The following is a 27,106-nucleotide window of genomic DNA, read 5'->3' on the forward strand; positions in this document are numbered from 1 at the left end:
GACTCCAGAACCCAGCACATAGACTCTATATTATGGCAATATTATAGCCCGTACCATTGTAAATAATAGTATGAAATTTGACATCTTCTAATCAACTTTATATCTCACACATATGGAGTGATGACAAATAATGCCTTAGGTCACCACATTAGTTGGTGAAATGTAGCATTAAATTACCATCTCTTATAATAAATTACCATCAAATAATGAATTTGTGCCGAGTACAAGAGCATTGAATTTACCAACAATAGATTTATAAATAATATTGGAGGAAAGTTTAGAAATAGGCCATATTTTCAAAATTTGGCAGTTGCTTTTTATATCGCTTGTTTTACATTTTTAATACAAATGTAGGGGGAATTCTCAGCATCTTAGTACTTCTCTTCACATAGCAAACCTGGTGTCTTACAGTGGAAACGCATGTATTCGGTTGGAAACAGGAAGACAGGAAGTAGAGGCAGTGGATAAAGACAACCCTTTGAAGGATTTTTTTTCTAATCGGAGCAGTGCACAAGTGCAGGGCCTTGAAACGGGAGTACTGGCAGCGGAGCGGTGGGAGCGGGAGGCAAGCTCAGTACGTGAGGGGGTGCAGCTGCAGAGAGTTGATCAGTGTGGTGTTGGAGCGTGTGCTTCTGTATTTTCACGGAAATAAGAGAAATGAGGTTGTGAGGCCTTCCCTTCCACTAGTCCTCTGGGACTGTTCTTGTCAAGGACCCTGGTGATGCCCATATTGCCAGACTCCCGGTCGGTTCAGCATTCTCCTCCTCCTCCATTTGACAGTCCGTGATTCCCTCCTCTTTTCTGAAATGCTTTCTTCACTTGCCAGTGACCATTCTCTTTTCCCTTCTGCTTCACTGCCACTTCTTCTCAGTCTCATTTGCCTCTTGCCTCTTTATCTTCTGGACCTCAAGGTCCAGTGCTCAGCAGATGGACTGCCTTTTTCTCTGTTTGCGGCCGCTCCCTAGGGGATCTCATGCAGCCCAGTGATTCTGAATGCCGTGGATCTGCCGAGGATTCCCAGATGCATATTTCTCCTCCGCACTTCCCTACAGGACAGCAGGCTTGAATAGCTGACTGCCTATGCAGGACAACAGGCTTGAATACCTGACTGCCTATGCATTCTCTTTGCTTGTCTGTTTTTTGGACATCAAACTTGACAGATCCAAGATTATTACTTTGATCTTCCCCACACCCTTCCCACCCCCGAGTCTACTATAGTCCCATCATAGCATTCTGAAAATCAGTGAATGGCGACTCTACCAGTTATTTCTACGTTTTTAGGTTCCAAACCTCAGGCATTCTGGACTCTTCTGTTCATTATCATATTTTGAAGGCATTATCTTCAAAATCTATCTAGACTCTGACCCTTTCTCCCATCTCCACCATTACCGCCGTGGCTCTGCTGCCGGTCGGCTCTCTCCTGGTCGATTGTAATAGCCTGCAGTCAGCTATCCTGGTCCAGAGGGAGCCCGTTAAACCCTGTGGAATCTTATCACCCTTCTGCTCAGAACCAGCCAGTGTCTTTCTGTCTCACTCAGAGTGTAAGCCACAGCCCTTATTGTGGCCATCGGGTGCTGTGTGTTCTCCAGCCGCCTCCCCACCACCCCAGTCCTGCCGGGTGATCTTAGCTGCTCTCCGCTCGGCCCCCTCTGCGGCCCCCTCTGCCGCAGCCCTCGTGGCCTCCTGCTGTTCCTTGAACGTGCAGGGTTTTTTCTCTCCTCAAAGTCTTCTGTCTGTTTGCCTGAAATGTACTTTCCTAGGGAATCTATCTGGCTCACTCGCTTACTTTTTCCACATCTTTGCTTAAATAATTGCCTTATTGGACAGGCCCCCTCCCATAAACTAGAATCCCTTGCCCCAGCTGCTCTTGGTCCTCCGTATTGTGCTTTGTTTTTTTTCTTAGCAGTTAGAACCAGTTGACACACGATACATGTGTTTGTTATCCTTTTCTACCACTAGAACAGACGCTCCATGGTGGTATAGACTTACTTCCACAACCCCCTCACCACCTTTTTTTTACACAATGCTTAAATAACACATTTTTTTAATGCGATGCCTGATATCACAATGCCTAAAATAACAATGTTTGTTTGGTACATTATAGATATTTAGTAACAGGTTATTAAATGAATTGACTGTATGAATGAATGCTTAATTAGTAGCTTTTCCATTTATCTGTACTTGTTCTATAAATCAGTATTGATCTAATTGAGTGTTTTTCTTCCTCTGCAGTACAATGGTCAGTTCCATTCAAGGAAACACGTATCCCAGCCAGGCGCCAGTATATAGTCCTCCTCCTGCCGCTACTGCTGCTGCTGCAACTGCCGATGTCACTCTATACCAGAATGCAGGACCTAATATGTCCCAGGTGCCAAACTATAACTTAACATCATCAACTCTGCCTCAGCCTGGAGGCAGCCAACAGCCACCTCAGCCACAGCAACCATATTCTCAGAAGGCTCTGCTATAGGACCCGGTGTTCCTCTTGGTGGCAGATACCTGCTAAATGCCACTGACAGTGTTATGAGATTCATTACTATCTTAAGATGTGTTTATCCTCAGCTTATAGGAATCTTTCCAGGTCAACAAGTTCAAATATTCAAGAAGGTAGAACTCTCCTCAATTTACACTGACTTTTTAGAGGTTCTTCCCCCCTCCCCCCCAGGAATGAAACTACTTACAACATTTAATTCCTTTCATAATATGAAAGAATTGATACAAGGCTATTTGTCTCGTAAACCTGGTAAACCTGGTCTGCAGAAAATCAAACTTACAAAAACTGTTGTGGCAAATGTTATGTACATATATTGATATGTAACTGCATTAGTGGCCATTTTGAATCACAGTGGTGATCATGTGAATATATTTAACACTGTGTTAAATTAATTTACATTGCTATTTTATTTTAATCATAAACAACTACCATGTTTCTTAATGTTTTGTGTAAATGTAAGGTAATTATAGTATCCTTTTAAACTGCAAGAAAACAAAGTTGTAGCGTATTTACACGAAGGCGCATTATGTTGTTGTGTGTTTCAGTTTCGTATTAAACTGAACCTTTTACTAATTGTGAGCTAAAAAGAGATATATATAGATATGTATATCTATATATATATATGTATATCTCTACATGTCTTTCTGTAGCCTCTGCATACTACTAGCTGTCATCACACCAGCGTACAGTAGCTAAATTTTTGGTGCAATTATAGCAAATGATAATGTTCCCCTTTGAACTTTTACATTTTGGCATGACATTTCAGAGTACTGTGGGACCATGAGACAAGATTAAGTACGATCATGTTCTTTATTTCTTATTTTTAAGGAAATGATGTTGGTTTACCTTTTCCTAGTTGAAGATAGTAATTAGGTTTCTAAGCTGTATACTGTGTTTATTGGTGGCAGTGACACCAAAGATAGAGGCAATGGATAGAAATTTTTAAACTGGAAAGAAAACCTGAATTACACTACATTTTCAAAGTCTCTTGTAATTATTTGGGATATCAACAAAATTTGATTCGTCTGTCTAATCCCTTGCTAGTCTTTTAAATATGTCTTTAACACATTGTATCCTTTAATTCTTCATTAAAATGAAAATAAGTAGATGTTTCAAAGTAATCTATATTCCTGGCTTTGCTTAACAGTTTATATATTTATTGTTATCTTTCAAACTGGATTTTTGGGTTGCTCTTTCTGGCCTTTTAAAATTCTAGTGGAATTATTTTGGCTTCTTACTTGGGAATATTTTCGAATGAATGCTTTTCTTTTAATTCATGCGAAAAATGTTTTCCACTGACATTGTAATCTTAAATATTTACGATTTCGCTGTTTGGGCTATACTATTATTTTAACACTATTTAAACAACTGAAAAGTTGAGGTGAACATCATATTTAATGAATTGATGTAACAGGTTTCTTACTATAAATGAAAATTTTATTTTTATTTATTTATTTTTGATTTTGATTTTGATTTTCTAGACTGTTGTAATCAGGTAGCTTGTTTATTTTCTTTTTGAGAGAAGATTAAATCTTTGGCCAGTAATCTTAAGGGTGACTAATTTCACAGACTCCGATTTAAAGCGCCGTAGTTTTAAATCTGAGCCTGTGAAATTAGTCACCTGTAAGATTACTTAAGGGTAACTTAAGTGTTTTCGCTCAAGTGTTGTGTTGTGATTTCCTGTGTTTAAAATATGTTGCCGTGCCCTGAAGTCAAATTTCACATTTTAAATACTATGTTACTTTTCGATAAACATCAATCAGATTATAATCTTTTCCACTCCAATTTGAGTATTATGGTTTAACTGATATACTTTTCCCCAATTTTTCTTTGTCTTTTGATAAATTCCTGTTTACCAATGTTAAATGTGTCATTTTCCCACTTTAATTTTGATATCTTTCATGCTGAAAATCAATGACATAGTCTCTAGTATGATTTTTGCCCTATAAAAGTCAAATGACAGTGAATAGAAAAAACTACCCTTATTACAACCCATATACATTTTTCTTTACCTATTACATTACTAGGCTTATAAAGGTTTAAATGATGAGTACTTTAAAACTTACTGTATTAGTTTATGCCTTCCCGTTGTTAAAAATGAAAATACTGGGGGGAGAAACTCCAATGAAAGTGAAGCACTGGCTTGTCTTTCAAATGACATGACGAGGGTAGAAATAGGAGGGTGCCAGTTAGGATCATGAATGACTTTTAAGTTCTGAAACCTGCAGGTCTTACACTTTCAAGAAATCTTTCATTAATAACTGTCCTTATTTTGAAAGAATAGAATAATTTATAAAATGAACTAGCTGTAACATAGGCCAGACGTGGTGTCTCACACCTGTAATCCCAGCACTTTGGGAGGCCGTGGCAGGCAGATCGTTTGAGATCAGGAGTTCGAGACCAGCCTGACCAACATGGTGAAACCCCGTCTTTACAAAACTACAAAAATTAGCTGGGCGTGGTGGCAGGCACCTGTAATCCCAGCTACTCAGGAGGCTGAGGCGCGAGAATTGCTTGAACCTGGGAGACAGAGGTTGCAGTGAGAGGAGATCACGCCACTGCATTCCAGCCTGGGAGACAGAGTGAGAAATAAATAACTGTAACGTAAACTTCTGTGAAGCAAATTTTATTTCTCTTTTTTTAAAAATAAAATTTGAGGTTGGTTTTCCGTAAAATAGTGACACGTAAATGGAAAAAATCTAATCCAGTTACAATCTAGCATATATAGGCAACAGGCCCATGGCCTGTGATGTTATGCCAGTGCCCTGAACCTGTAAGAGGATTTCTATTGCATACCTAATGTGACTTTACAGCCTCTTCTAACTCCGTCTTTCGCCTTCACTGTTACCTATCTTCCCTATGCAGCGAGGGACCTTTTTATGTGCCTAAGATTCCTTTTTTCATGTACTTCTGGCATTTTGTTTCTATACCTCATAGTTTTTGTATTTAAAATGCTTAATAGACCAGTATCTTTTTTCTCTGATAGATACAGCTTTCCTATGCGATATATATATATAATTCAGTTTGAAGACATCTTTTTTCCAAAGCTTCAAGTTGATATGAGACAAATTAGCACCCTACATGATAAACTATGCAACTATAAAAATTATGGAAATTATTTTCCAAAATGAGATTTATTGGTATAATTGCTCAAATTTTCATCTGTTTAATATACATTGAAGTCACTATTTTCTTTTGTCATCTATTTTCTTGGTTTACTTTCCAGTTCTAATAATTATAGCTTGCCTTCTGTTACATCATTTTTAAAATATTTAATAACAAAGCTATAGTTTAAATTTTTCACTTGTATCATTTTCCTTTTTTTTTCTTTTTTTTGGATTAACTGCTTGTACCCCTTAGAATAAAATTTATGGAAGAAACTTACCTAATATTTCTCAAAGGCCTTATATTCAATTATCTTTTATTTTATAATCCTGATTCCATTAAGTGTTCTTGTCAAGTACCTAGACTGTTTTCTGTATTCTTTATACTGACATGCCCCCCATACCCCCAGGTTTTTAAGCAAAGCTGCCTTCATTGTATTATATGTATTCTTCCTTAGAATGGTCTTCTTTCGAAATTACTTAGTACTTGATAGTATCTTTTTCTGAAGATTTCCAGGCTTCAAAAATGCTCTTCCCTATGACATTCTAGAACACTTTAAATCTCAGTATTTAAAATTCTAGATTTCCTTGATGAAGAAAATTGAACATTTTATTGGTGCTAACTTGTGGCCAAACTGCACTTTGCCAATTCTCTGATTCCCTGGCTTCTGCTAACACTTACCACTGTCATTACTGTCTTCTTGCTGCTGCTTTTAGACCTAGAATTTCTGATAATAAATTATTAAGAGTCAGTAAACCCCTCGATAAAAGCAAAAGGGACTGATTTTAATGGTCTTTTGGTGGTCAGAGACTTAAAAACAAAAAGTCATGTCTGTTTTATAGAAGAGTAGTATCCACATTTTCTGATTAGATACCCCAATGAGTAACAAATTTTTTGAGCGTGTAGCCTTAAAAATATGTATATGTATTTATTCACAAATTTTACAAGTTCTACTGTATTAATGCATATTGTACATTATGAAACACACCAAAAAATAGAAATCTTAAAAGGGTGAGATAAAAAGTTATTAATAGAAATTTAAATATTTTCTTTCTATATCTTAGTGGTTTGCTTTCTCTGTGCCCTAGGATGTATGAACCTGATTTGGAGACCACTTGGTTGAGAGGCTAAGATTAAACAGGCAGGGGATGTAGAATGTTACTAAGTTGGTCCCTTGAAGTAAGTATCTGTTACTATAAGTGGTACTTTCTCAAAAAATTGTTGGGGAATTTTCATACTTACAGAAAGATTGGAAGAGTGATAACACTGAACATCTAATTACTATTCATCTAGATTTGCTAATCATTAAAAATTTGCCACGTTTGTTTTATCTCCTTGTATATGTTTATATATGCACGTGTGTGTGTGTGTATATATATATAGGCGTGGTCATATGTATATACACACATACTTTATTGTGTGAACTGACACGTTATAAACATTGTAAACCATATTTCTAAGTTCTTCATCTTGCGTCTTATAAGGATTTAGACAGTTTCCCACATAACCTAAACCATTTTCACATCTAAGAAAATTAACAGTAATTCTGTAATATATTGTTATTAAATGTCCCTCAAACTGTCTTTTATAGATATGTATGTATTTTAAATCCAGGATCCATTCCAGGAATATATAACCATACTTCTAATGTCCTTTGATTCTCTACTAATCTGGGTTAATCTTGTCATCTCCCCCTGATGCTCCATGACATTGACTTTTTAAACACCCCTGCCAGTTGTCTCGTAGAATTTCTTACATTCTGGATTTCTAACTTGATGCTCTATTCTCATTGCCTCGACTCAATTACTTATTCCTAAAAGAATTACAATCAGAACCATATGAGTTCTGGTTAGAGGTAATGAAATTAAATTTTTCAGGCTTGCATCGAAAGCTGCACACATAAAGGAACGTCGTTAACCCTAACATGTAGCTGCTGTGTGATAGCCTGTATCCTCAGGCCATTGATGCTGCCGTAGCTCAGTACAGTTTTGTGTTCTTCATCTTGAATTGCATTCAGAGAAGCTGAAGAAAATTTGTGCCCTTTCCCTATTCAAACCCAAGTCAGCTTTTCTCCATTTATTCAATACCCACCTTATTCACTTTGGATGGCTTTTAGGTAACTCTAGAAATGTAACCAGCAAATAGAGTTCTGTGTTTTTAGATGCAAACATTTTGGTACGTTTGTTTTAAAAGACTTCTCATGACCCTAGTCATAACCTTCTGTTAAAATACGAAAATCACTGAAGGGGAGGGAAAGTCCTTTCTTTTTAAAAGTTACTATTGTTACTTATTTTCCTCAAGTTGATAACTAAATTGGAAGCAGACTGAATAAAATATATAGACACAGTCAATTTTGAAACACACGCACATTACAGTAACATATGCCATCAGCTTATTAAAGAGCTAGTTTTGGACTTGTTTCAGTTGGTTAATGGCATTTAAAAAGATTAACTGTTTGTAATCAGTTGTTTCTATGGCAGGATTCATCAAGTTTCTTAACTGCAGGGTGCTCACATTATCTTGTTACTTTAGAAAAAGATACGCTGTATAAACAGTTAAGAATGTTTTCGGTTAATTATAGGTGATATTGTCTGTTAGCCAGGTAAGATGCCAAATAGGAAAATGTATGTGAGACATCCATGTATGGTTATTTTTCTCTGAACCAAAAACAGAAAAAAAAATCTGTTTACTGTTTCAGAATTTGTTTCTGTTTCTCCAGAGAAAAGAAGGGTTTGATATAAGTATCTTTGATATTCTGTAATTTAAAAACATAATATGCTGTAAAGGAGTGGCTGAAAATGACTGAAGAAGTTGTAATCAGGAATACAGGTAAATTCACTTAGAAGAACCATTATAACAAGTTCATTTCTATGAAAGGTGGATGGCGCATGAAGAAATGGTTTTATTAATTTGTATTGTAAATGTATCATACTTTGTGAATACATGGATTTCTTTTAAAGAAAGGGGTGGATAGTGCTGATGGTATTTGGGGTTGAAGATAAGAATAAGAACGAAATTAAGTTGTAGGAATTTACTCATCCATTCTGCTATTAAGTGGAAATTTCAGCTCATGGCTCTAGGAATTCAGAGAACTAGATTTTAATCCAGATATATCTTTTGTCGAAAGAATATCTCGGTAGATATGTGATTTGGGGCAGCTCCATGTGTCTTTGTGGGTCGTCTACTTATTTATGCGTTGTAGGGCTAATGTATCATGATCTTTTGTAGCTTGTATAAATTTTCTGTTTCATACCATGTACCTCTGCCTACCTTAAATATCCCTGCCATTCAGCCTGAATAGTTCACCTATGACACTGAATGGACCTGGGTACCATGGTACTGAAACTTGGGTGCATGATTTCTAGCATGTTGTTATACCAGTGTACTTTCTGAACGTAACCTGGGGGTACTTTATCTCCGTTAGTATCTGGTGAGCCTTTTGTTCTGAGTGATTTTACCAGGAACATCTGCATTCCAAGTAGAAGCACTTCAGCCATAGTACTATAACTTTCATTGGTGTTGATTTGAAAAAATAAAAATAAATAGTTGCAGCTCTGGGACAGATACTGTATTTGTATACTGCCTCAAACTAAAGGAGATAAGTAGCATCAGACTACATGAAATTTTATTCTTGATGTTCTTGTATGCAAAGTGGCATCTTGGTCTTGGTGAACTGAAAATGATAGTGTCACCAGTATACTACACTTGCCGTTCTTTAGCTGTTGTATTGCTGAGATGCTAGAGTACTATGGAAACTAGTAGTTTCCATCTTTTGTGCTGGCTAAAATTGTCTACCAAGTAAGGTGCAAAATCAGCAGTGATTTTTTTTTTTTGCATCACAAATATTTGGCCTAGAAAAATGCCATTATATACTGCTTAGTTACAAGTTATTAATATAAATAAGTATTAAAGTAGACATTAAATTCAAGGAAGGTTGATTTCTTTTTAAAATCGGCTTTTTTCTGGTGTTGTCAGTTACGTTTATCTATTATTTTATATATTTTATAAAACAATTCCAAGAATAAAGAATACTTGTTTTTAGTTTTCCTATTTGCACTTTAGAAGATTAGATACCATGCTGGCATCTAAAAAGCTTTCCTAAAAGTTTATATTATTTAATGGAATCTGATGAAGAAGTTGGGGCTTACTTCAAGTACTAAGTAAACTGGATAAGGCTTTTATACTTGTTGTGGGGGAAAGACAAACTTTTCCGGTTGTTTATCATATTGTGTGTTGTCTCCCTTTGTAAACAGGTACCTTTTAAAATCTTTTTTGCTATTTTTTGCTAATGTTTTATAAGAATGGTCACAGAAAGGAATATTGGTCGGGCTCCACCAAAAAACAAGAAAAAAAGAATTCTTATAGTAAATGCCAATTCTGTGTTTATACAATTAATGCCTTTTTCTTTCTTTTTAAAAAAAGCCACTTAGATTCTAATAGATTTTAGTGAAGTATTTTAATATCAAAACATCAGAACAGTCTCATTTCATTCAGCTGGTTGCCGAATATTAATTTACATGGGGTGTGGGGCAGTCAAGTGGATTCTCTTCAGGTTAAGTTAAATAAGCATTCCATGTGGAAAGACCTAGTGGCTAGACTAGAATTACATTAGGCTATGAGTTAAATTACTGTGCTTTTGCTTCCTTCATTAAGCCAAGTAGTAGAGTATTTCTACTTTTCTTCATACCTCTCTTGTATTTGAAAAAGAATACTTAAGGTTTTTAGCATGATGGAAGCAAATTACATTTTTATTTTAACTTTTCGCCAACATTTGTAGATATTTAACTGTGCTAAGTTGTATATTTTAAAGGCAAAAAAAAAAGCCTCCAGATTTTTATTTGTCAGAGCATATTTGTTGAAACATGATTTTGTTTATGCTTGCAGTGGGGAAAACTTAAAATTGAATAAGTGCCTGGTTTATGCTAAATGTTTGTTTTATGTACGTAGTAATTTAAAATGGTCTCAGGGGATTTTCTTCAAAGTTTAAACGAAGATAGTGGTATTAAAAGCTAAAGGAGCAGTGTTTAGGTAATATGTCTTAGTAGTTTTGTCACAAGTAAATTTAAGATTAAAACTTTGAAGTGCTAGTGCTCGTTTTAGACCAAGTGGTAAACACCACTAAATTAAAATTGAGTAGCATGATCTAAATTACTGTTTAATGTCTTTTGAAAATACATTTCTAAATATTCATGGCTTATTAATCAAATGCTGTTTATAACTCATTTGTTTCTAGATGTTTATTCCAAGAGCTGTCTTTTGAGAAATGTAAAATGCTATACAGAATGCTTAAAATCAAGAGAACTCTGAACATTGGGGGTGGTTTCCAGCAGATACCTCTTGGATATTGGACTTTAATTGCTATAATTTTGATGAAATGATGCTCACAATAGAATGCAGTGAATCCTGTTGTTAATGCACACTTGCCTTCTAAAAATTGGAATGCTCGGCAAAATTGCACAATAAAGAGGCCTTAGGATATATGGGGAAAACTGGGTTAGAGGCTCAACACCCCAAAACTTGAACAGTGACATACCCAAGAATAAAGATAAGAATCTAATAAGAGCAGCACAGTTTGACACATGTTAAATGGTTAATAAATACGGCACTTTACCTTGGAAAAGACCTGAAGTGTGCCTGTAGAAGTGGGCATAGGAAGGGTTGCAGCTGGTGAATTAGGGTGAAGCTGTGGAAGGAGAGTCAGCTGGAATCAGAGGGTGAGTTCTGATCCCGGGAGTGGGTAAGTGTGACTCAGTACTTGCAGTGAATGGAGGCTGCTCACTCGTGTTCTGTGTGTTCCGATGCTGGGTGTCATTTTCCACATTTCACCTACAGTTGCTCCTAGATGAAACATGCATAAGCAAATCGTGAAATTTGCGTTCTGCTCATATTCCTTGTAGTTCTGCTCATATTCCTTAGTAATTTCCTGGAACAAGTTTGTGTTTTCCAAACAAATGTGATATCAATATTGACTTTAAAAGATATTTTGTGGTGGAGAATGAGTGGCTATTTACCATTTATTTCTACCCAGAAAAATACTCTTGGTATTTCTAAATGAATAAGAATTGTGGACAACATCTAAGATACAAAACTCTTTCTTCCCCCTTACCAGATCAGAAATGATCCCAACTGAACATGTAAACACATTTAGATTCAAATAATTATTTTATGTGTTTTGCTTAAAATGCTTAAAATCCATGGGAAATTGAATGCCCTGTAAACCCGGTAAGAAAACACAAAACACATAAAGCCTGTGAGAAATTATATGCCCTACAATCCTGCCTCTCCCAAAAAAACAGGGAAAGAAAAGAAAATTAAGGATAAATATCACTTTTTAAGATAAGTGGTCACAGCCATTATGCCCTTAATTTATTTTTGTTTATTAACTGTTGATGGTTTGGTCTTCATTTGCTTAAGTGTTTACACTATTTTCAAGATACACTAACTGCCTTCTTAAGTTTTACATTTCATCGCACTAAATATGGCAGGCATTTATTTAAATATTTAAGTACCTTTAGAAATCAGAAAACTTGAATCCAGGACTTTTTACAAGTTCATTTTGATATCGACATGTAAACTTACTGAAAAATGAACAATAAGGAAACATAGCAATGAGCACACTCTAGTGTTAAAATTTAATTGTTACACTGTATGTTAGAAGGTCTTTTGCACAAGCCTTCCCTCATTTACATGTTCCACAAGCTCATTTGTAACATAGTAAGTTCTAGGAAACATTTAGAAGAGTGCTGAATTTGGTGACTGGGATGCCGGGCTGGGGTCCAAACCCCAGTTAATTTATGATATAGCCAGAATGTAGCGTAGTGTTACTGATATGTCTGGCTCATACCCCGTGAGTGCTTTATAGGAAGGCACACCAAGTCCAAGGGAGATTGCCAGGGGCACATCTCCTGGTGGCCATCCGTGGGTTCTGAGGCTCCTCCACCTCCTCAGAAGCTGTGGGGCTTCTCATCGCTACCCTCAGAATACCTGGTCTAGGCCAGTGCACTGTCATCCTTTTTTGGGAGTCCCAGAGATAAATCTACCTGCCTTCTTTCCACTTTGACAGCTTTACCTGATCCATGGAGAGACTAAAGACAATTTCTCAGCTCCTCCTTTTCTCTCCCTGAAGCAACTCTTTGTGGTTTTCCAGTGGGTTGAAGGCTGAACTGTAACAGATAGAGGCCCTAGGCAGGCTAATTTGATACCTGTTTATCATGATAATCCTTAAATTTATTATTATTATTATTTTTTCTGAGAGGCTACACCTTGTATATCCACCTGAGGAATCTGAAGCCCAACACCCATCCTTAGAGGCAGTTGAGCAACCAGTTACTGGAGCAGGGCCCTTGGTGGGGAGGGGGACAGGGGAAAGGAAGGCGGTCATTTTTCGCACCCCTAAATGCCTCATTAAACAATCTTTTCATTGTAATGCTCTCTCAGGGTTTGAAAGTCAACGTTCATTTCATTATGATTTTCATTTCCTTATGATTCCATCAATTTTATGGCGTGTTTTATCTTAATTCTGCTGTAGGAAGCGCCAAGGTAAACTAGGTAAACCTTTGCCCTGTCTTGCTTGTCATTCTTAACTGGGGGAAAACGCAAATATAGAAAAGAATGAGTATAACTAATCAGGAAAATATGTTTTGTTTTCTTCTGGACATTTATGAGTTGGGAAAGAGTCTGATGAGAAAAGAGATCTTCTGCTTTCCTGCTTCCCTGTCAAACTGTCCCTTGAGTCAAATGGGAAGCAACGGTAGGTGGGATGGCATGCGACAGGCTGGGGAAGAGGAAGGCCCACCGCCCAGGAGAGGCCTTGGTCCTGGGGGATTCTCCCTGTGTGTGGTCATTTCTTAAAGACTGCAGTGCTGTAGCTCCCCAAAACTTTCAGGAAATAAGATTACTCTGTGTGATTCAAATTGACAAAATAGTAGAGAAGGAACCACAGTAGGAGATGGGTACCTTAAAGCTGAAGTTAAACGCTGCTGGCTTAGCCAGATCAGTGTGACGTGTTTTATTTGGCTTGCAGAGAGTTAAAAAATGTTTTTTGAATAGATGATATTTTATGTCTAGGTGATTTCCCACCAAAAATACAGACTTTCGGCTCCTTGAAAAATCCCAGATCTAGGCCGGGCGCGGTGGCTCATGCCTGTAATCCCAGCACTTTAAGAGGCCTAGGCGGGCAGATCACGAGGTCAGGAGATCGAGACCATCCTGGCTAACATGGTGAAACCCCGTCTCTACTAAAACTACAAAAAATTAGTCAGGCATGGTGACAGGCCCCTGTAGTCCCAGCTACTCGGGAGGCTGAGGCAGGAGAAAGGCGTGAACCAGGGAGGCGGAGCTTGCAGTGAGCCAAGATCACACCACGGCACTCCTGCCTGGGTGACAGAGTGAGACTCAGTCTCAAGAAAAAAAAGAAAAGAAAAGAAAAATCCCAGCTCTAACAATGTGAGGCCTGCGTTCCCAGAATTATCCATGCTGTCTCCGGTTTGCTACTGAGCCCTCCCAACTGTTGGGGAGAATCAGAGACGGACTCTCGTCAAAGCAGTAAAGAGACATTTATTATTATTTTTTTGAGATGGAGTTTTGCTCTTGTTGCCCAGGCTGGAGTGCAGTGGCACCATCTCAGCTCACTGCAACTTCCGCCTCCCAGGTTCAAGCGATTCTCCTGCCTCAGCCTCCTGAGTAGCTGGGATTACAGGCATGCGCCACCACGTCCAGCTAATTTTGTATTTTTAGTAGAGGCGGGGTTTCTCCATGTTCGTCAGGCTGGCCTCGAACTCCCCACCTCAGGTGGTCTGCCAGCCTCAGCCTCCCATAGTGTTGGGATTACAGGCATGGGCCACTGCGCCCGGCCTGGGAGATTTTATACAGAAACTATTGCAATAGGGAAAAGAGACTTGCGTCCAGAACTGGGCTCAGTGGAATACAGTAAAGATAGATGGGGACTTACAGCCAAGGGTGATGGGGAGTAGTTCATGGGTGGAAAATCACTAAGAGGAGACCTTGGGGATAGAGAAGATTCTTGCTAAGAGCCAGCCAGGGTGATCAGTTAGCCAGGGTGGAGGACGAGGGATTTGATGAGATCTCAAGGGCAGGAGGGCTTCTCTTTTTGACTTAGCAGGATTCTTGCTAAAACTGGGTTGTGCGGGCCTGACAAGGACAGTGGCCAAGATCAAAGCCTGAGAAGAGGTTTTAGAGGTCAAGGAAAGCGCTTGTCACCACTACACTCTTTTGCCTGACCCAGGGACTATTTGAAGCATTGCTTCCTGCTTTAAAGAGAGGGTGGATCTAAGACTCACTGTTCATTTGGACTATTGAGCACTTGGAATGGGCTGGTGCAATTGAGGGACTGAATTTTAAATTTGATTTCATTTGAATTAATTTAAACTTAAAAACCAGCAGTGCAAGCTATTTCGTAAGCTGTTTTGGTGGGGCTCTATTTCATAGTAACCATTGCATCCATAGCATAATATTGTAGTGTATGTACTTTTCACTTTTTTTTTAATATGGGTGCTAGAAAAGTTAACATTACACACATGGTTCGCATTCTTTTGCACTTGGACAGTGCTGGACTGTGGCTTCTAGGACCTGGCCGTGATTCTAAAGAATGTGTCTGCGGCAGACAGACTCTGGAGTGGGTCCCCATGAGCCCTTCCTTGTGATGTTCAGACCTTTATTTAATTCCCTTTCTTTGAGTATGGGCAGGACATGTGACTTGCTGAAAACCAACAGACTATGGCAAATGTGATGGGCCATCACTCCTTGCTGACATTATGTCATGGTTTTGCCGGCAGGCTGAGCTTGGAAGCAGACCCTTCCCAAGATGAGCCTCCAGAGGAGAACCCAGCCCTGGCCAACACTTTGATCGCAGCCTTGAAGAGGACTCAGCTAAGCCCTGTCCAGATTCCTGGCCCACAGAAACTGTGAGATAATCAGTGTAGGTGGTTTTAAGCCATTAAATGTGTAGTAATTTGTTATGCAGCAATAGAAAACACGTGGCCTGGAAGGTTTGGGGCACATGGAGAACTATGGAAATCCAGCAAAAGGACGGTGCAGGATGGGAGGAAGCTGAGGACCGAAAAACTACCCATTAGATACTGTGCTCACCACCCAGGTGATGAAATAATGTACACCAAACCCCTGACACAATTTACCCGTGTAACAAAACTGCGTATGTACTCCCGAACCTAAAATAGTTGGGAGGAAGGCTGGGCGCAGTGGCTCACGCCTGGAATCCCAGCACTTTGGCAGGCCAAAGTGGGAGGATCACCTGAGGCCAGGATTTCAAGACCAGCTTGGCCAATATGGTGAAACCCCGTCTCTACTAAAAATACAAAAATTAGCTGGGCACGGTGGTGCACACCTGTAATCCCAGCTACTTGGGAGGCTAAGGCAGGAGAATCTCTTGAACTCGGGAGGTGGAGGTTGCAGTGAGCCAAGATCACACCACTGTACTCCAGCATGAGCGGCAGAGCAAGACTCCATCTCAAAACAAAACAAAAAAATGTTGGGAGGTAAAAAAAGGTAATCTAGCAAAAGGGAACTCTCCTGATGAGAGTGAATCTTAGTTGGTGTCACTTAAGCATCCTGGTCCCATGAATAGGCTGTTTCTCAGGTGCTGACTGATGCGGCTTTGGTGCTGATTAGCTGGCTGTCCTTGGTGATGGTTACTTTCATCCCACGTTGGTCTGCTTCAGGGAGGGGAGTTCAGGTTCATCTGATTTTTGAAGGTAAACTCATTGTTTGTGAGAGTTAAGTGGCTGGGTCCAGGCCACTGGGGTGTGGTTGAAGTTGGCCTTATCCTACTGCTTGCAGTGTATTGGTGGTAGTTTTAATTAAATGTGCCATGGAACAGATTGGGCCCCAGCCTCTGTCAGACAGATTAATCATAGTGGCTGATGGATTGGCGTATGCATGGAAAAATTTGCCAGAAACCTAATGGTGTAGAAATGAAAGGCAGAAATTGTTGGGAGATAATCCTCCATTGTTCTTGCAAGCAGAGAAAATGACAGTGCTTTTTCTAGGCCGTCTTTTCCAGGATATTTGTATAGCACACAACCTTGGGAGATACAGATAGCGTCTCCTTCTGGAGCAAAGGGCAGGTTTGTTTACACCCTTGGAATGTGGAGTTGGTGTCTCTCTTTAGAGCAAAGCGCAGGCAGGCTGACCATGATGAAAGACTGAGATCTAGCTCAGGGCTCCTGTTTTGTTCTGCAGCTCACTGCCTTTGCCCTTGTCACCTGCCCTTCTTGTCTCCCCTGTGCTTGAGGAACTGGCACAGGAAATGATACTTTGGCTCCTGCTAACGCTGTGAGTAGCATAGTTCTTTGTCTTGGAGCCATGCCTCTGTGCCTTCTGTCAGCATTCCGGGAACTGTGGCCGGCTGACTTTTCAGCTTGCCTTCATAGGTCTTGATAGTTGTGTTGGATAGTAATAATAAAGACAAAAAGTCGTTTCTTGTGGAACAGAAGTTAATCCACTTATGACTAAACCTTTCCCAGAATAGGGGTGGAAGCCCATGATTTTTCATTACCTAGGGTCAGGGGCAGGGATTCTTGTTTTGTTGGATAAAATTCCTCCCATTGATTTATAAAATATGTGTATCAACAAGCAGGTCTTCCCAGGAGTGAGGTGATTACACCTTTTGCAGTGGCTTACTGAATTCACCTTTTCTGGGCCTCAGTCTTATCTCTAAAATGAGAAAATTGGCCAGCTATGGTGGCTTGTGCCTGTAATCCCAGCACTTTGGAAGGCTGAGGCAGCAGATCACCTGAGGTCAGGAGTTCAAGACCAGCCTGGCCAATGTGGTGAAACCCTGTCTCTACTAAAAAACAAAACAAAACAAAAAAACAAACAAAAATTAGCCAGGCATGGTGGTGCATGCCTGTAATCCCAGCTATTCAGGAGGCTGAGGCAGAAGAATTGCTTGAACCTGGGAGGTGGAGATTGCAGTGAGCCAAGATCATGCCATTGCACTGTACTCCAGCCTGGGCAACAAGAGTGAAACTCCGTCTCAAAAATAAATAAATATTTAAATAAATAAAAATAAAATAAAATGAGAAAATTATATCTCTCTTAAAGGCCCTTCCAGCTACAGTGGCTCCAGGTGATGTGAAAAATACCATCACTTTATTCAACAAGCTCTTATCTTGTCCTTACTGTGGGACAGGCACCAGTGTAAGTGCTTTTCAAATAACTCATTTAAACTAGGATGATACTAATATCCCCCTGCCTTAGATGAGGAGACTGAGGTACAGAGAGATTAATTATCTGCCCAGGGTCATCCAGCAGGTGGCATAGCTGGGGTACAAACCTAGGCAACCTTTGTGCTTGTGTCCGCCATGCTGTGCTGTCTCCCAGCTGTTCAGTCTTCATTGAACAGTTGATTCAGTCTCCACTGTCTGGGAAGCCCCTCCTGAGAATGCTGGAGGCCACAGGGGAGAATGAAGCAGGTCCTTGTTCTCCAGGGTCTTGCACTAATGGGGAATTTTGTATTTTTCTCTCTCCGTGTGTGTGTGTGTGTGCGTGTCACACGGAAGGACTCCAAAGTAAGCATTTGCCTGTAAGAATGCCTCATTAGAATGCAGAAGTCTACATTAAGTGTAGGTTAAAGAATTGGTTCCAGGTTTTTAGTTTGCTTATTTAAGATCGTTTAACTAAACCTTAGGGTTCTAATCTGATGGTAGTAAACTAGGTCAGACTCTTGTGGGGAACTATAGAGACATAATTGGTCCAAAGTTCTACCTATTCAATACCTAAGATTGATACAATTGTGTATAGAAATTTAAGTAGTTATGCTGAATCACATCCCTTAAAAATGGTTTTTGTCAACCCTAATGCCCTTCATGTGTGTAAATTTAAGCTTCTCGCAGAAAATAATGGAATCTTTATTATCTGCTATTATGCCAAGAGCAATCATTTTTGCAGTATTCACTTAATAAATGTTGAGTGAGTGTCCAGTTCCACTTCACCATATGCAAGCTGGGTCTCCAGAGCCCTGGAGAATCACACTCAGGAGCTTCAGGGGACAGGCTTTTCTGAAAGAACTTACTGAAGGCCAAGGGAACAGACACCCTCAACTGTCACCACCCTGGGCACAAAGGAGTAAGCATTCAGTGGCAAGTGTGTACAGTGATTGCTGGGCCTAGGAGGAAGGACGGACTGACAGAGCTGAAACTGGCACAGTGAGTGGGAAAGAGGGACAAGGGAATCAACACCCTCGCTTCTCCTGCTGCCCATTGGCCTCCTGCCAGTCCTCTCACTGGCCAAACCCAACTCGAATACAGAGTGATGGGGAAATATTGAGGACAGGGAGAGAGAAGTGGAGGAGAGCCAGCATGCTGGAGACATACTCAATTGAAGCAGGCATTGTCTAGCTCACCGCCTGCAAAAACATTAAATTTTTCATCTAGCAATTATATTACCATGCATATTATTTTATGAAAATCCAAAACATGTTCTAGGTTCTTTCGAGTTAATTGTTTGCTGTGTACATTGCTAAGAATTTACATAAAGTAACTGAATTTAAATTATCAGTAGGTGGTGCTGCTGAGATTGACTCTTGAAAAATCCAAATTAGCCATTTAACAGAAGATGATCTAGACTTCAGACAGATTATTTGGGAAAAAACATAACACTGCAGGACAGTTCATTTATGATTCACTGTTTTTTTCATGACATCTGGAATGCACCGATTTTTACAATTTTATTTCCTTAATACGTGGACCATTCTGGGTTTTCTCAACAATTAAAGAGCGGGAGCTGATGTTTCTCCGCAGAATTAGAAGGATGGTCATGCTATAGGCCATATGCTAGACGAGGGGTAGCTGTTGATTTTATGTCTTAATTTTCTGTTAGAGATTCACATCATGAATTATAATATGGATCAAGATTTTTAAAATGGTTCAATTTGAGTTTTCTGGAGAAGAGAATTAGATGCAAGGAACTTCAGAGCCATGTCTTCTGAAAACATCAGAAGTGAGCCCCTGAGGGGCCATTTTCCTAGCAACCCTCAAGAAATAGAGTACTACAGGCCTTTACCAATAGAAATAGGCCCATAAAAATCCTGGAGTTGTGAAATGTTTAACCTGGCATTTGGATTTTAAAGATGCCGAAGTCCTCTATTTTCCAAACGACATCAGAGGGGTACTTGGTAAAATACAGATTCCCAGGCCTTTTGCCTGCAGATTCCGATTGAGTCAATCTGGGATAGGACTGGAAAGCTATAATTAGCAAGTGCTTCCCCACCCCCAGGAATCCTTAGGTCACACTAGTTTGGGAAACACTGATACTGTGCAGCCTCCTCCTTTCCAGCAAGTGTCTTCACCTACTTGGTCTAAAGCTTCACAGACATTCTGAGGTCAGAATCACCTTTGAAAATTGAAGAAAGCTAGGGACACTTTCACCAGAAAAACACTCCTGCCCAGAGTTTTACGTATAATTTCAGGTGCTTCAGGGACCCTTTAGAACTCTTTTTTTTGTTTTTTAGACAGACTCTCACTCTATCGCCCAGGCTGGAGTGCAGTGACACGATCTTGGCTCACTGCAACCTCTGCCTCCTAGGTTCAAGAGATTCTCCTGCCTCAGCCTCCTGAGTAGCTGGGGTTATAGGTGCCCACCACCACGCCTTGCTTTTTTTTTTGTAATTTTAGTAGAGATGGGGTTTTGCCATGTTGGCCAGGGTGATCTCAAACTCCTGACCTCAAGTGATCCGCCTGCCTCCCAAAGTGCTGGGATTACAGGCATGAGCCACCACACCTGGCCTAGAACCCTTTTCTGTAGCCTTTCTTATGAACCTCTATCCTAGAGTTGGTTTAAAACTCTCCAGCCTAGATTTCAAGGCATCCCCTAATCTTGCCCCATCCTACCAGTTGAGCCTCTTGTCTCATTATTCCCATGATAGCCAGGAGCTGTGAAGAGGAACCAGTTATATTCCAAGTCAAAATCAAAGGAACCTCTGTGCTTTCCTTTAAGCATATACGAGGCCTTTGCAATAGAGTGGAGTCTGTTAAGGAAACGCAGTAGGCAGGATTTTGTAGATTGTGGTCATTAGCATCTTCCAGGGAGAAAAAAGATGATAAAAGTCACTGATGATATGCCAAGGCAGACGTCTCACTTCGCTTTCTTCTCTTCCCAAGGACACAGTGTCTCATTTGTAGAGCATCATTTTGGGCCCTGACATGGCACAGCAGAAGTCATTCTTACAACCCCCTGGTGAGCCATAGGGGCTTACTTCAGACTCCACCAGAGTCTTGCTGAAATATCTGTTAGTATCAGTAGGCTTGGATCCTACCAGCAATTAGAGTTGTCCAGTCACTCAAAAAAATTTTTGTTTTTTAAAAGAGACAGGGTCTTGCCATGTTGCCTAGGCTGGTCTTGAACTCGTAGGCTCAAGTGATCCTCCCACCTCAGCCTCTTAAGTAGCTGAGCCTATAGGAGCACACCACCACACCCAGCTCCCAGTCACCCAAACATTTTAAATTATTGAGACTAGTAAGTTTATTACTAGCCTGAATCAATCTATCAACAGTCTGATACTGGCCTTGTACTATAAGTTCAGAGTATTATTGTTATTACAGAGGAGGGTCATATAGATTAATTTAAATACCTTAAGTCAGATCATACATAAATGTTGAAAATAGAAATCATACCTGGGCCACTATCTCTGTGGTGGTAATTTAAACTATTACATTTTGTTTACTTCTGTACTTACGATGATGACTAGGTATTTACATTAAATTGGCTTATCCATGCTTAAATAATATAGGAACAAACAATATACTCAAATGGCAAGACACAGTTTTAAAAAATATACATGCAAACAGTTTAAAACTGTAACTAATTGTTGATATGTATGATGTTTTCATTTAATTCCCATTGTTTCATTTTAACAATGATATAAAGGTGAAAATAGAATTGAGCAGATGTTTAAGCACTAGAAGGATCTAACACTGAGTAAGTGGACAGAAAACAGTTCACCGAGCAGGCTGGACTGCTGTCTTTTGAAAGGCCTGTTTACAAAGTTGGCCCTTGGCTGGCGTCTGGGAACTTAAATTTTGGGAGGGTTCCCACAATTTCCGGAATTGATAAGAGTGGCTCACTGTGCCTAAACAATTTGCATCAATGATGTGGTTTATGCTGAACACCTACTTTCCTTCTGGGAGTCTGGAATTTTGGTGGGTTCCAGGCAGAAGGTGCCTTGGCAGCCAGCACCCAGTAAAAACCATGGGCGCTGAGTCACTGAGGAGCTTTTCTGGTGGCAACATTTCATGTGTTGTCATGGCCCATTGCCGTGGGAACTCAGCATGTCCTGTTTGACTCAACTGGGAGAGGACCTGTGCAAACTGGTACCCCGTTTCCCATGGACTTTACCCCCTGTGCCATTTCCCTTTGTTGATTTTCCTTCAAGTTCTTTCAGTGTAAAAAATTATAGCCCTGAGTACAGTCATATCTGACTCCTGTGATTCGTAGACATTTATTGAAACGGGTGGTGGTCTTGGGGTTCCCCCAACACAAGATACCGTCACCACCTTTAAGGAAGTAAAATGAGTAAGAGAAATATGCATTTGAAACTACAGCACAAGGTTAGAATGTAAGTATGATAAGAAGAAATAGGGACCAATATTGCTTGCAGCTGAATAATTAGATCTAGGCTTCCGTTATCTCAGTGTTTTGTAGCAAATTTAGTGTATTTTGATTAGGACCTTTGAAAGAATCCAGCTAGACTAGTGTTAAATGAAATTTATGGGAGGCCATTATTTTGATCTAGGCTCCCAGCAGATTAGACTAAACCCAAATGCAGTCACCAGTTGAAAGTTGAAAGTGCCATGTCATCAAATTGAACTCTGAGAAGTTTTCCAAACACCTGGAGATTTATAGCAGCCAATCAGAAGGGGCCCAGTGTACCTGAGCCAACATGCTAAGGAAGCCCCTTCTGATGTAAACTTGTAAAGTAACTTTTAAAAGACCAATCTGCCGTTCGTTTCTTATTTCTGCTTTCTTCAGCCCTTTTCTGTCTATACAGCCAGTCTCTTCTGCTCTACTCATCAAGGTTCTTGTCCTATTTTATAGAATTAGATGCTGTCCTGATTCATGAATTGCAATAAAGGTCTGCTGAATTTTTAAATGAATTTTATTGTAATATTTTTTTTTGAGATGGGATCTCACTCTATTGCCCAGACTGGCATACAGTAGCATGATCATAGTTCACTGCAGCCTTGACCTCCTGGGCTCAATCAATCCTCCCACCTCAGCCTCCTGAGTAGCTGGGCTACAGGCGTGTACCACCACGTGTGGCCAGTTTTTGATATTCTGTAGAGATGGAGTCTCACCATGTTGCCCAGGCTGGTCTTGAACTCATGTGCTCAACCTGGAGGTTCAGGTAAAATTTCCTGAATAACAACTGGCACATTCTCTGTGCTTAAACTGTTAAAAAACAAACAAACAAACAAAATTAGACTGATGCCTATAGTCCTAGCATTTTGGGAGGTTGAGGTGGGAGAATCACTTGAAGACAGGAGTTTGAGACCAGCCTGGGCAGTATGGCGAGACCCCATCTCTACTAAATAACAATTAGGTGGGAGGTGGCTAAGGTGGTGATATGCACCACCCAAGTCCCAGTTACTTAAGAGGCTGAGGTGGGAGGATGACTTGAGCCCAGGATTTCAAGGCTGCAGTGAGCTAGGATTGCACCACTACCCTCCAGCCTGGCAACAGAGTGAGAAGTGAGACCTTGTCTCAAAAAAAATTGGTGGCCATTCACAGTGGCTCACATCTGTAATCCCAGCACTTAGGGAGGGTGAGGCGGCAGATCACCTGAGGTCAAGAGTTCGAGACCAGCCTGGCTAACATGGCAAAACCCTGTCTCTTCTAAAAATACAAAAAAATTAGCTGGGCGTGGTGGCGGGCGCCTGTAATCCCAGCTACTTGGGAGGCTGAGGCAGGAGAATTGCTTGAACCCAGGAGGCGGAGGTTACAGTGAGCCGAGACCGTGCCATTGCACTCTAGCCTGGGTAACAAAAACGAAACTCTGTCACAAGGAAAAAAAAATTGGTAAAAATTGCTGCTGTCAAGAAACTTACATTTCAGTTTGAGGGAGACAGGCAATTAACATAAAAGTAAAATATTATGTTAGATAGTGTTAAATGATAAAAATGAGGCAGAAGGAGGGATAGGAAGCTGGGGAGGTGTTGAAATTTTAGATAAGTTGTCTCATGAGAAAATGTCACTTAAGAAAAGACCTGAAGAACAGGAGGCGGTTGGCTTTTTGGATATCTCTGGGAGTTTTCCAGGCCAAGAGAATAACACGGCAAAGTCGAACAGAAGTCTTTATGCTTGGTGTGTTTGAAGAATATTGAGGAGGACAAGGAGAGAGGAAATTTAGTCAGAGAGAGAGGTGGTAGGGGAGAGATCGTGGAAGGCCTGGAAAATTATGAAGCCTAGGGCTTTGATCTTAGTGGCTTTTGAGATGAGCTCTGACGTACCTCACTAAATATCAAACTAAATGAACCAAATTTACATAGTTCAAGACGGTGTATTATCTTCCACAAGACTCACAACTTAATAGCCTACATTTTAAAAAGGAATAATTTAGGTTGGAAGATTTCAAACCTATAATATCTTTTAAAATACCAACTCAAGGCCAGGCACATTGGCTCACACCTGTAATCCCAGCACTTTGGGAGGCCGAGGCAGGCAGATCACCTGAGGTCAGGAGTTCAAGACCAGCCTGGCCATCATGGTGAAACCCTGTCTCTACTAAAAATACAAAATTAGTCGGTCATGGTGGCGCATGCCTATAATCCCAGCTATTCGGGAGGTTGAGGCAGGAGAATCGCTTGAATCCCGGAGGCAGAGGTTGCAGTCAGCTGAGATTGTACCACTGCACTCCAGTCTGGACAACAGAGTGAAACCGTGTCTCAAAAAAATACATACGTATATATAGATATCAACTCAAAAATTGTGATGAAAACAGAACAAAACCAAACCTGCGCCACCCAGTGGAGTTAGGAAGCACTGCATACAGGCAGATCAGTGGAATTTTTTTTTTTTTTTTCTTGATTTTTGCTTTTGTTGCCCAGGCTGGAGTGCAATGGCACGATCTTGGCTCACCACTGCCGACCTCAGGTGATCCGCCCGCCTTGGCCTCCCAAAATGCTGGAATTACAGGCATGAGCCACCGTGCCCGGCTAGAAATTTTATTTTAACTTTTATCTACAGTGATCAGATTAACTGCACAATTATCATTTTTGCTTACTTTGTGAATATATGGTGGGCAGGACTAGTAATAGTTATTTTAAGATATTTTAACTTACATAAGGAAGAATTGGAGAGTTCCGAACTTATCAAGTCCTCTACAGTGAAGATGTGGGAAATTTAGGTTAAAGCATCCTTGTGAACTTTGGGATGAATTTATGCTAATTGATTAGGCCTGTACCTACATTTTTGTCTGCTTAAATTTGTTACTCCGGGATACCAAAAGGCTAACTTGTTTTAGTCCCTTGAAAAATAAAATTTGAGAATTGTTGCAAACAGTGAAGTGACTTCCTTTTTTCCTTTAATATAGTTTTTTAAAAATTTCTAGCTCATTTACACATTACCACACACACAATTTGTGTGATGGCTACATAGTGGAGTGGGAAATTTTAATTCACTTTCTTTCTCTTTTAAGATCTGGGAAATTTTAATGGAATGACATTTTAAGGGAGCGTGATTTTTTTTTTTAAGTAAGAATTTCCTATACATTTTGTTAATTTCCAGAACAGAGTCGGCTGGGCGCAGTGGCTCACACCTGTAATCCCAGCACTTTGGGAGGCTGAGGAGGGCAGATCACGAGGTCAGGAGATCGAGACCATCCTGGGTAACACGGTGAAACCCCATCTCTACTAAAACTACAAAAAATTAGCTGGGCTTGGTGGTGGGCGCCTGTAGTCCCAGCTACTCAGGAGGCTGAGGCAGGAGAATGGCGTGAACCTGGGAGGCAGAGCTTGCAGTGAGCCGAGATCGCACCACTGCACTCCAGCCTGGGAGACAGAGTGGGAGTCCGTCTCAAAAAAAAAAAAAGAAAAAGCAACAACAGAGTCACCAGTTATAAAAGGTCTACAAAAGTAAATAGGCTGTCATCTTTGCTTTTACAAAGTTGCTTATTTGATAGCCAAACAGATGAAATAATACTTTTTCCTATAGTATATATTTAGCATAATCTGGACTATGATAGCATAAAATTGGTCAAGGGGGCTTATGTCAGATAGTAACATCATCTTACTAAATTCACTTCAAGTGATTTATTTGGTCATGCCTGCGTATCATGATCAGGAACTCTGGAAATTTTAAATAATCAGTAAACCAGGCCCCAGAACCTACTTTCACTTCTTCCCTAGGCTCTATGTACATTCAACTCCATCCCAAGAGCAGTTTCACTGCCACTAGCTCCTGTCTTTTTGCACATCATAAGATCACAGGAAACAAACCACAGATATGCCAGAACATTCCTGGCAGTTTGTACATTGTGTTTCACAGACCCTACGCTGAAAACAATGAGCAAACCTTGAGATTACAAATGATCTTCCTAACAATTTTAGAGACTCGATTTTTGACTTCCTGCCTGCAGGAAGGAAATGACAGTTGGAAGTGTGGAGAACAGGTGTTCCCCTGAACAGAATGATATCTTCTGCTTACTAAAATAAAAAGCACTGCATCAACACTCCTACATGGAAGTGAACTCTAACCACAAGGCTCAGTCTTTTCACCACGGATCCAGCTTCAGAAACCCAAATCTGTTTCCTACCAGGAAGCTGTTAAACCCAGCATTAAAGAGCAAACTAAGGCACAGAGTTCCTCGAATCAGTACTGGGTTAATCCAAGTAAAGAATCTGGGTGTCCCCTTCCATGTCTTTCCAGTTACCACAGTGCAACTGCATGGCACACTCATCAGAGGACTTAGAAGGGCAGGAATCAGGATTGGAGTAAACGGGTCCCAGCCGAAGGGTAGGTAGATGATCTTAAACCCTCCTTCATCTCCCATTGTCTTTGTCTCCAAGTCAGGGATCTGGGATTATTTCCTCCCGGTAGCTTAGTGTTGGCATAATAGCTTTCTTTTTCTTTGCCAAGGTCGCTAGTTGCTCTATCCCTCATGAAGGAACCTTCGCTGCCTCCTAATCCTTTCTGTAAAATTCAGGCGAATGACACCTTAAAAGGGCTGAAGACTCTGACATAATTGAAGGCCATCCCTGGGGTCAGACAAATACCAGACAGTCCTCTCCAGTCTCCTTCATTAATGGTGGAAACCCATTAGGGCGTGTGCATTTTCTGAGGACCCACAGATTGGAGAAGGCTGGGGAAATATTGTAGCATTCACATCTATGAAGCCGTGGTGGTGAATGCTTGGAAAGGGTCATAGTGTTTTGCAACAGGCATCATGAGATTAATCAATTCTGTAATCCACAGCGACTTTGTCTTTTCTCTTTTACCTTGAGACCCCAAAGAGCCGTGCTATGGAGAAAGAGATCT

General features: G+C 40.3%; 1 protein-coding gene across 5 annotated transcripts in view; it reads left to right on the forward strand.

Moving 5' to 3' along the window:
- STAM (signal transducing adaptor molecule) overlaps positions 1 to 3,615 on the forward strand; it is a 78,088-nt gene extending 74,473 nt beyond the window's left edge. For all 5 annotated transcript variants that reach the window (XM_055296688.2, XM_055296689.2, XM_063610122.1 and 2 more), the window contains one exon: positions 2,233 to 3,615. In XM_055296688.2, coding sequence (XP_055152663.1) covers positions 2,233 to 2,470 — 238 coding nt within the window. In that variant the 3' untranslated portion in view covers positions 2,471 to 3,615. The remainder of the gene's footprint in view (positions 1 to 2,232) is intronic.
- The last annotated feature ends 23,491 nt before the right edge of the window (positions 3,616 to 27,106 follow it).

The sequence above is a fragment of the Symphalangus syndactylus genome, chromosome 10 (genome assembly GCF_028878055.3).
Source record: "Symphalangus syndactylus isolate Jambi chromosome 10, NHGRI_mSymSyn1-v2.1_pri, whole genome shotgun sequence".
Lineage (NCBI taxonomy): Eukaryota > Metazoa > Chordata > Mammalia > Primates > Hylobatidae > Symphalangus > Symphalangus syndactylus.